This window comes from Oncorhynchus keta, chromosome 36, assembly GCF_023373465.1.
Source record: "Oncorhynchus keta strain PuntledgeMale-10-30-2019 chromosome 36, Oket_V2, whole genome shotgun sequence".
Lineage (NCBI taxonomy): Eukaryota > Metazoa > Chordata > Actinopteri > Salmoniformes > Salmonidae > Oncorhynchus > Oncorhynchus keta.
This window is the reverse complement of record NC_068456.1, coordinates 19164991-19174255: the sequence shown is the minus strand read 5'-3', so window position 1 is coordinate 19174255 and position 9265 is coordinate 19164991. Positions and strand designations below refer to the sequence as shown.

Sequence of the window (9265 nt, the reverse complement as noted above, 5' to 3'; positions counted from 1 at the left end):
AGTTTGCACACCAAAAAAATTATTTGGGGCAGAAATACTAACCCCTGCTACCAAGACCTGGGTTGCGCATCCACTCTAAGTAGGCCTATGTAAAATATGTACCAGATAATCTGAAAATAATATTGAGTCATACATCCTGTTAATATGCAGTTGAAGTTTAGCTTTGAACAATCTTAAAAAATGAATGCAGTAGTACCAGTCACACACCCCCTCAATGACTTTAAGCACCGTTGCATTTACTCCAGTTTGGTTTGGATATTTCTCATTCTTATGTTTTCATTCACACAGCAAACTGCCCCACCACCACACCAGATATTCCATCCACATCAGCTATTTCAACTTCCCATAACATCCATTAAAAAAGTTGACTCAATAAGCTGTAGAATGACAGAACACAAGTAAATATCAATGTCCAACTAAATAAACCTTTGACACCAAAAATGATTTACTGTAGTAAATCACATATGGTGTCAAGAGAGATCTCTCTTGAAGTCATTTAAATGGATTTTGTGTTTCATTGCTCTTCCCAAGTCTCAGGAACTCGCACCACCAGTGGAAGAAACCTGCATGGCTCTGGTTTCATCTCCAGTCCCTACTATCCAGAATATTACCATGACAACACCTACTGTGTATGGGATCTATCAGCTCCCTCTGACCTCAGGATCTTCCTGTCATTCACTGACCTGGAGTGAGTGAAGATTCCTCTTCAGAAATGGTTCCTGTGATTAACCTCATTTGTTTAATCTTGATGTAAAAGATTTGAGTAAGCTTCAGCTTGACAGTTCCCTTTCAAGAACAATCTAATGGATTTCAATCATTCTGAATGTGCATGAAGACAGATCTCGAAATGGAGTTCACATTGACCTCTATTTCAAAGTCCCCTACACAGTAAATGTATGCTCTTTGTTGGTTCAGGTTGGAGAACTGCTGCTACTGTTATTACATCTCTGTGTACATCTCTGTGTACATCTCTGTGTACATCTCTGTGTACGATGGGTCGTCTGTCTACTCGTCTGTCTGATACGTACAATCCTACCACTCCTCTAACTAAATGACAGTTGTCTTCCACTCTGACTACTCAGGGGTCAGCAGGGGCTTTAGGGTCATGTTCAGCAGCTCCCTCACATGCAGTTATCGAACACATTTATCTCAGTTATTCTGACATCGATATTAAAGCTTAGGAACTTAGGTTGATTTTATTTATGTTGTTGTGTTTCAGGTCGAATGGACTGCTCCTCCGACAACATGAACATAGTGATTCAACGATCCAACCCAAACTCAAGGGGATACGACGCCTACAACTTGTTCCTGAACGACCAGCACCTCAGGTCAACAGCTGGAGAACAGCTGCTCAGCTTCCCGATCAACACCTGTGGGACCCAACGAACGGTAAATGAACTCACCAAAAGCAAAGCGATTACTACTATGTTTGGTATGTAAAAATCTACATAGAGCTCTATCTATGGTGCTGCAAATGTTTATGTTTTATGAACAGTGGATATAGTTACATCGACTAGCATCTACATTTTCCAATCTATCTATTTCTTGTCCAATACCTTTTTTTGCCTCACACTCTAAACAGTGTGAGAATGGGAGAGTAGATTACACCAACGCCACCCTACCGGTCCGACTCAGGCGAGATCACACACCTTTCTCATTTCATGCTGCGAGTGGTATGTCTTATGGAGCAGGACACCATGTTCTGGATTATGTACAAGACCAAGCATGATGGGGATAAGAGTACCATCACAGGCATGGGCAGATTCAATAGCACAATGGCCCTCTTTACCAGCAGCAACTTCTACACCCAGATAGCCCAGACTCCATATGAAATTACCCTCAACCAGAACTTGTACATCCAGGTCCATCTGAGGGGGTCCGACAGCAGCCTACATGTTCCTGGACACCTGTGTGGCCTCTCCCTCCCCTCATGACTTCCAAACCAGATCCTACGACCTGGTGCGTAAACAGGTAAGAAACAGACTGCTGACCTGCAGAGCCATGAGATATTGTGGAGAAGGAAACATTCTGGGTCCTATACTTTATCAACAAGTGCTTATTCTTCAAGGATCTTGATAAAATAAAAGTTTGTTTCTGATGCACCCGCAGCTACACCTTTGGTACCAGTGGCGACACCCGCTTCACCTTCCAGGCCTTCAAGTTCCTGTGAGCCCACAAGTTTGTGTACCTGCAGTAGGTCACCATTTGTTAAGCCACCGACTACAAACTCCAGCTGCCGCCGAGACAACCGCAGCCGCAAGGCCAGGGACCCTCCCAGGAGAGCCACACCCTGGTCCTAGGACCCATCCAGCTCAAAGGTCAGAAGTCAACTCTTAGTAGGGCCATGAAGTCATGATTTCTCTAGACATACATGGACATACTAACCTGAATTTTATGCATGTTATCTCTCTGGTCCAGACATAATGTCGACATAAACAGGTCTTCCTTTCCTCAGACCTGGAGAAGCCAGATGAGAAAGTGTCTGATAAGTTTGAGTTCCAGGCTAAGGTGGAAGCGTAAGACTAAGCTGACCAGCCTCAACAAACTATAATCATTAAAACTATCAATTCATTTCACCTGAGGCAATGAAGTATATTCACTGCTACTGTACGCAATCATGTATGTCTTTGCTACTTTGGCAAAATGATTAAAAGCATTCTCAAAAGACAATTATTGGTGTCTGAACATCTTATTCCATGTGCTAGCATTGAAACAGATCAAATATGTGACATTTCGCATTCTGACAGAATGTTAATTCAGAGACACCAAGAAAATGGACAAAAGACAGTTGAGACAAAGAAACGATCTGTTAGAAAACACTTTACTCAGAAATGTGTTAATATTTCCTCTCACATAAAATTTGACCGCCAAAACACTTCAACATTCACCTGTCCCATAAAAGACACAACACAAACAAATTCCCTTACAGGTGTTTCTTCTTCTGTGAACTTCCCCCTCCAACATTGGATGCCTGTACGCATGTTGACATGCAACTAGTCCTAGTAAAAGTAACTATTCTTCACAAATGTTGCTATGCAACAGACAACAGTTTCCAATATAAAACAACCCTGCTAAGGCAGTAGTCTTCACTTCAGCATAATGTCAGTCATTGACAACACCCATCAGGCCAGAAAATGTAGAATAGAATACTCAATAAATATTTTAAAAAACATTGAGATCCACAATATGCAATGCCTTGATTAATGCAGGACAGGAGGAATCCCAAGGCATCACATGTATGCTAAAACATGGCATCTCTGGTGCTACTTGGCAATTTTGAACTCAGTAGACATGACAAAGGAGAAGAGAGAGATATGGTGATACTGCTTTGACAGTAAAGGTGTTAGATCTCGCAATGACATATGTTATTTAAAGGTCAGAATATAACATGATGTATAGGTTAGGCTTTATTCTATGCAACATCCAAATAACAAAAAGTTGCTCAAATAAGAAAAGCACTTATTGTCACATACACCGGAGAGGTGCAGTGAAATGTTTTGTTTTACAAGGTCCACCATAATAGTACGGTGTCCCTGGAGCAAATTAGAGTTAAGTGCCTTGCTCAGGGGCACAGATTCTTCTCCTTGTCAGCTCGGCATTCAAACCTGCGACCATTCAGTTACTGGCCCAACGCTCTAACCGCTAGGCTACCTACCGGTGGTTAAAGTAGGGCACTGTGTACCGATCCATCACAAATGACAAGAAGAAAACGAATGCAAAAACATCTCCACATATAAGATGTGTCCATTTCAGTACAGGTAAAGAGATTGTGAATATCGCAGGCACTGTTGGGAGGCATGAATGGTGCAGTCTTTCACTCTGAAATGGTTTAGTTGGTTATGGTTACAGCCACTAAAGAGCACTCTCACAAAGGGGTTAGCATCATCTAGAATTATGTTCGTAAGGCGGAAAATAGTGTTCATGTCAAAAACCCACATGAGGAATGTTCATGATCAAACAGGCCAAGTGACATGTACCTCTAAAACCACTCCATCCCTACACTCTAGCTACAAATGCATGGGCACTGTCAAATGTTATTATCCCCCTATAAAATCTAACTCATTACATGGAATTTTCAGAGGCTACATCAAGGCCAATTTCAGAAAGTTCAACAGCAATAAATAAAATCACCATCATGGAATTAAATAAAAACAACCTCCATTCATTCTCTCCAGTCACTGACCCGGCAACAAGTCACTGCTTATGCTGCCCTCTGGCAAAATGGCAGGCAAAGTCGTACTTGCTCCTGCACCTGTGGCCACAGATGTTGCACTGGAAGGGGTTCTCGTAGCCGTGGCAGCCCATGTGGATGGTGTACAGGATGTTATCAGGAAAGTAGATGTCACAGTGCTGGCAGTGGTGCAGCATCTGGGGGTCTTGATGCAACGAGGGCAGGCCCGGGGCTGGTGTGCTGGGCTGGCTGTTGGTGATGCTGGGGGTACTGGTGCGCCCACTATGCTCACTGCGGGGATCTGCCCCGGGGCTGCAGTTGCTGTGTGGTGGGGGCCTGGGCTCTGGGGTGATGGAGGAGGAAGAGGCATGGGCAGTGCTGGCTGACACAGCAGCAGGAGCAGTGGCTGGGTGAGGCTGCTGGATGAGGAAGGGCTTCTCGTCCACACAGGACTCTGCACCTGGAGACATGGGAGGCTGCTGGGTCTGGTCCTCAGCCTCCGAGGGCAGGCTGGCCAGCTGGCCGGCCAGGGTCGAGAGTTGGTTGAGGGGGTTTTCCATGACCAGGTTGTGGTGATGATTGTGGTGGTCGTCCATTGACCTACCATCTCCACCAGCGCCCTGGTTGTCGTAGGTCTCCTTGCGCAGGTGGGGCAGCTCGTGGGAGTAGTCATCCAGGTGCTCAGCCTTGTGTACCACCATGGAGGGGGGGCTGAAGTTGATGAGGAGCCGGCGACCGTACCCCAGGCTGGTCTTCTTCTGCAAGACGCTCAGCATCTTCTTGTGGGAGAGAGAGGAGCGAGCACCCTTCATTGGTAAGAGCTTGTGCCGGCGGCGGCGGTGGTGTGACAGGTTGCTACGGTCACTGCAGCGGAAGGAGCACAGCTCACACTTGTAAGGCTTCTCTCCTGTGTGGGAGCGCATGTGGGCCTCTAGATGGCGCAAATAGGCAGAGGCGAAGGGGCACAGGTGGCATCTGTGGGGTTTCTCTCCTGTTTGAGAAGAGGAAAGAGGGAGATAAAGAATTAGAAGGAAGAATAAGGTCTTAGAATGAAATGTTTTTTGGCATTGATTGCTCTAACTAGGCCTAATGAAAATAAAGGGTGCCAGCTTTGTATAAGGGAAAATGCTCAACTAGTGATGAATCTAGTCATATCACCTGGTAGCATGTGCATGGTGTTATCGGGTCCATTCAAGCTCACCTGTGTGAATGCGGATGTGCTCAATTAATCGTGCTGTGCCTCTGGTGGCATAGTTACAGTAACGGCACTTGAGTTTGCCATCATATGTTCTCTCGAAGCCATCCACCAGCATCCCTGAGCCGTCGTCAAGGGACATATCTGCTGAGGGGTGGTCCAGCCCATTCCGACTGCAGTCTGCACAGGTACAGGAATAATCACAACACACAGTTAAGGGAAATATCTATTATAGAGAAATAATTACATTCACTCACATTAATGGATTTTAGAATGATAACAGAGACATGGATATAACAGTTTGGATAGTGAAATTATGGTCTGCGTGTTGATGCCATAGTTTGGAGTACCGTACACCATTCATAGACGCCAACTACCTTTCGCGCCTGTTCATAAAGCTATCTTCTTCCTGGGGGACATTTGTTAAAGAGTTCCTACGCTCGGTCTGAACGGGAACACACATCGCTTACGGTACAGTTTTGGAAACATAAGGAACGTATCTTTCATATCAGTGAGAAATATTAGTGATGAAAAAATGTATAGAGTTAGGGTTCCCACATGGCCATATCTCCATGTTACAGAGAGTGTTTATGGAAGACAGATGGAAGGTGACCACCTTTGTGGGTAACGGAAGAAGGCAATCAGAAATGTGTTATAACTGAAAAATACTGTTGGCTGCAATTGTGATAAAGCCTGGATGTGATATGAAAGTAAATGGCTTTATGTTCCTAGAACTGTATCGCAAATTACATTGTTTTCGTGGAGTATTTGGCTCTTTAGAGTGCCAGAGCCAGTCTACCTCTGAAACTAACAGAGTTCCTTGGACATTCTTGGCTAGGCCTACCTGCTGGCAACTCGTCCACCTCTTTGACGCCACTGACAGAGCCTGAGATCATGTTCACATGTTGAGTCTGCTGACTGAGATACTCTTGGAAGTCTTTGACGAAGTCCAACGTCTCTGGCTTTTCCTCGCCCATTGGAAGTTAGTGACTGTTTCAGGTGAAATAACGTTAATAAAACAGTATCCATCACAACACATTATGAAATATTATCAATTGGCAGACAGATGACAGAAAAACATGACAACATATTGACATAACGTATTATTTAGCAGTTCCTTTTAGCTAACCAATGTCATCGATCATTGTGAGAGCATCCAACATTGATTTCTGGAACATCATCCAACATTGATTGCTGGAACATCATCCAACATTGATTGCTGGAACAGCTGACCGTAACCTGGTAACCAAGGAGCTAACTTTCGTAGCTAGTCAAGTTAGCTTGCGAATCAACTTACCTTTTCAAAATGTTAGCAAAGTGTAAGTAAGCATGAATTTGTCTGTACTAAGTAACGTTAATTGACCAGTGGCGACAAATTATTGATCAGCTCCGTTTTAATAGCGTTTCCATGTTGTTGTTGCGAAAGGTCAGGTTAGCCAGCTCGCTAGCTATGCTATAATATCGTTCCAGAGACATTGTTTTTGTTCGTCTTTCGGACAACACAACGGTTCCGTCTAGCTACATAGGCATCACTTAACAACGGCTGTTTCTATGGAAGCTATCAATCGGGTGGTCTCTAAGCACATAAATATGCAATGCAACGCTAGCTGAATCAAAACAATGAACCATTTGTGGGGGTGAAAGTTCATCCAGTGCACCTGCGAAATTCCTCCCGCCTGATGTGCAAAAATGTCACGAAGTTCTGTTCCTACATGTAAACTGCTGTAGCTAGTAGCCTAGATCGTTAAAAGAAAATCTGTGGTAGAACTGTAGGGTGACTTTAATTCTTTCTCAAGATCTAATCAATGCAAGTAGACTACACTAACTAACTAGATACTAAAAATATATATATATTTTTTGTCAGGGCAAAATAATAGTCACCTGTAATGAATCACCTTAACTGGTCTGAACTGACTTATTTAGCTTCGGTTTGCGACTGAGAAAAATATTTGGGTCTTGGAGGCCTGCTTTGATCTGTGTCTCTTGTTGCAACCAGGTCTCAGAACATTTTGTAATGAAACAGCAGGGAGCAGGTCTCGAACCCTCGACCTTCTAGCCCTAAGTCGACTGGGCGGTGGAGTCGATATCAGTGCTTATAAACCCAGGGTCCTTACATTACTCCCTCCTTATAGGAACACGCTCACTAACCAAGCCCACGCACTGTCATGGATGCAAGGTCCGATCACTTCTGACACCAGTGTAATGACACAGGCAGGGAGCAGGTCTTGAACCCTTGACCTTCTAGCCCGAAGTCCAGCGCACTGTCGACTGTGCAGCAAAAGTATGCTCAAACAGCAGAGTCGATATCCATGCTTATAAACCCAGGGTCATTACAATTTCCTCTCGAGACACTCCGCATGATGGTGCCACATGATGGCACCGACAGACATGGCAGCTCTGCTTCGAGCTCTTAAGCAGCTTGGCTGTATTTTGGGGGGTTTGTGTTTTTTCTTACATTATTAGCCCAGAGAGTTTTTTGTGTTATTACATACAGCCAGAAATAACTTTCGGATATCAGAGTGGCGGAAACTCACCAGTATTACGACCAGGAATAAGACTTTCCCGAATTGGATCCTTTGTTTGTACTCCCCAAGGCAATTGAACTCATCCCAGAGGCTGCTCCAAGACGCCGCTGACTGCAAAGAAGAGGTATTCAGAGTGGGCTTCTAGTCAGACTCAGGAGGTGTGCACAACATCCACCGCTTCACAGTATATTACTCACTAATGTTCGGTCTCTGGACAATAAAGTAGACGAGCTCAGGGCGAGGATCTCATTCCAGAAAGACATCAGGGACTGAAACATACTCTGTTTCACGGAATCATGGCTCTGATATACTGTCCCGGTCCATACAGCCAGCTGGGTTTCTCAGTACATTGCGCAGACAGGAATAAACAACTCTCCGGGAAAAAGAAAGGCAGAGTATATGTTTCATGATTAACTACTCATGGTGTGATTGTGATAACGTACAGAAACTCAAGTCCTTTTGTTCACCCGACCTAGAATACCTCACAATCAAATGCCAACCGTATTACCTCACCAAGAAAAGTATCTTTGTTTATAGTCACAGCCGTGTATATTCAAGCCGATACCACGACGGCCCTCAAGGAACTACACTGGACTTGTGTAAACTAGAAACTACATATCCATTCATTGTAGTGGGGATTTTAACAAAGCAAATTTGAGGAAAACGCTACTTAAGTTCTATTAACACATTGACTGTAGTACTGGTGTTGCTAAAACATTTGACCACTGCTACTCCAAATTCTGGGATGCCGACAAGGCCCTCCCCCAACCTCCCTTTGGCAAATCAGATCATGACCCATTTTGCTCCTCCCTTCATATAGGCAGAAACTCAAAAAGGAAATACCAGTGCTAAGGTCTATTCAACGCTGGTCTGACCAATCGGACTCCATGCTTCAAGATTATTTTGATTATTTTCAGTACATAGACAAAGTGGAGTTGCGATTCAACTGCTTAGACATTAGTTAAAACTTGCAAGGCTGCCGGCCCAGACGGCATCCCAAGCCGTGTCCTCAGAGCATGCACAGACCAGCTGGCTAGAGTGTTCACTGATACATTGAATCTCTCCCTGTCCCCACTTTCTTCAAGATATCTTTCTTGTACCCAAGAAAGCAAATTTCACTGATCTAAATGACCTCGGAGGCTGAGGACCAGACCCAGCAGCCTCCCATGTCTCCAGGTGCAGAGTCCTGTGTGGACGAGAAGCCCTTCCTCATCCAGCAGCCTCACCCAGCCACTGCTCCTGCTGCTGTGTCAGCCAGCACTGCCCATGCCTCTTCCTCCTCCATCACCCCAGAGCCCAGGCCCCCACCACACAGCAATCTGCATACTGCCCCAATAGACCTACCGACAATGCAATTGCCATCTCACTACACAC

At 44.7% G+C, this 9265-nt stretch overlaps 1 protein-coding gene across 1 annotated transcript; it reads right to left on the bottom strand.

Moving 5' to 3' along the window:
* Positions 1–2800: 2800 nt before the first annotated feature.
* LOC118369758 (zinc finger protein Pegasus-like) lies at positions 2801–7054 on the bottom strand. Its single transcript, XM_035754425.2, has 4 exons — positions 6664–7054; positions 6211–6356; positions 5373–5546; positions 2801–5162 (listed from the first exon to the last, which is right to left on the bottom strand). The coding sequence occupies exons 2-4, from the start codon at positions 6341–6343 to the stop codon at positions 4195–4197; spliced, it is 1275 nt and encodes a 424-aa protein (XP_035610318.1). The 5' UTR covers positions 6344–6356; positions 6664–7054; the 3' UTR covers positions 2801–4194.
* Between the last annotated feature and the right edge of the window lie 2211 nt (positions 7055–9265).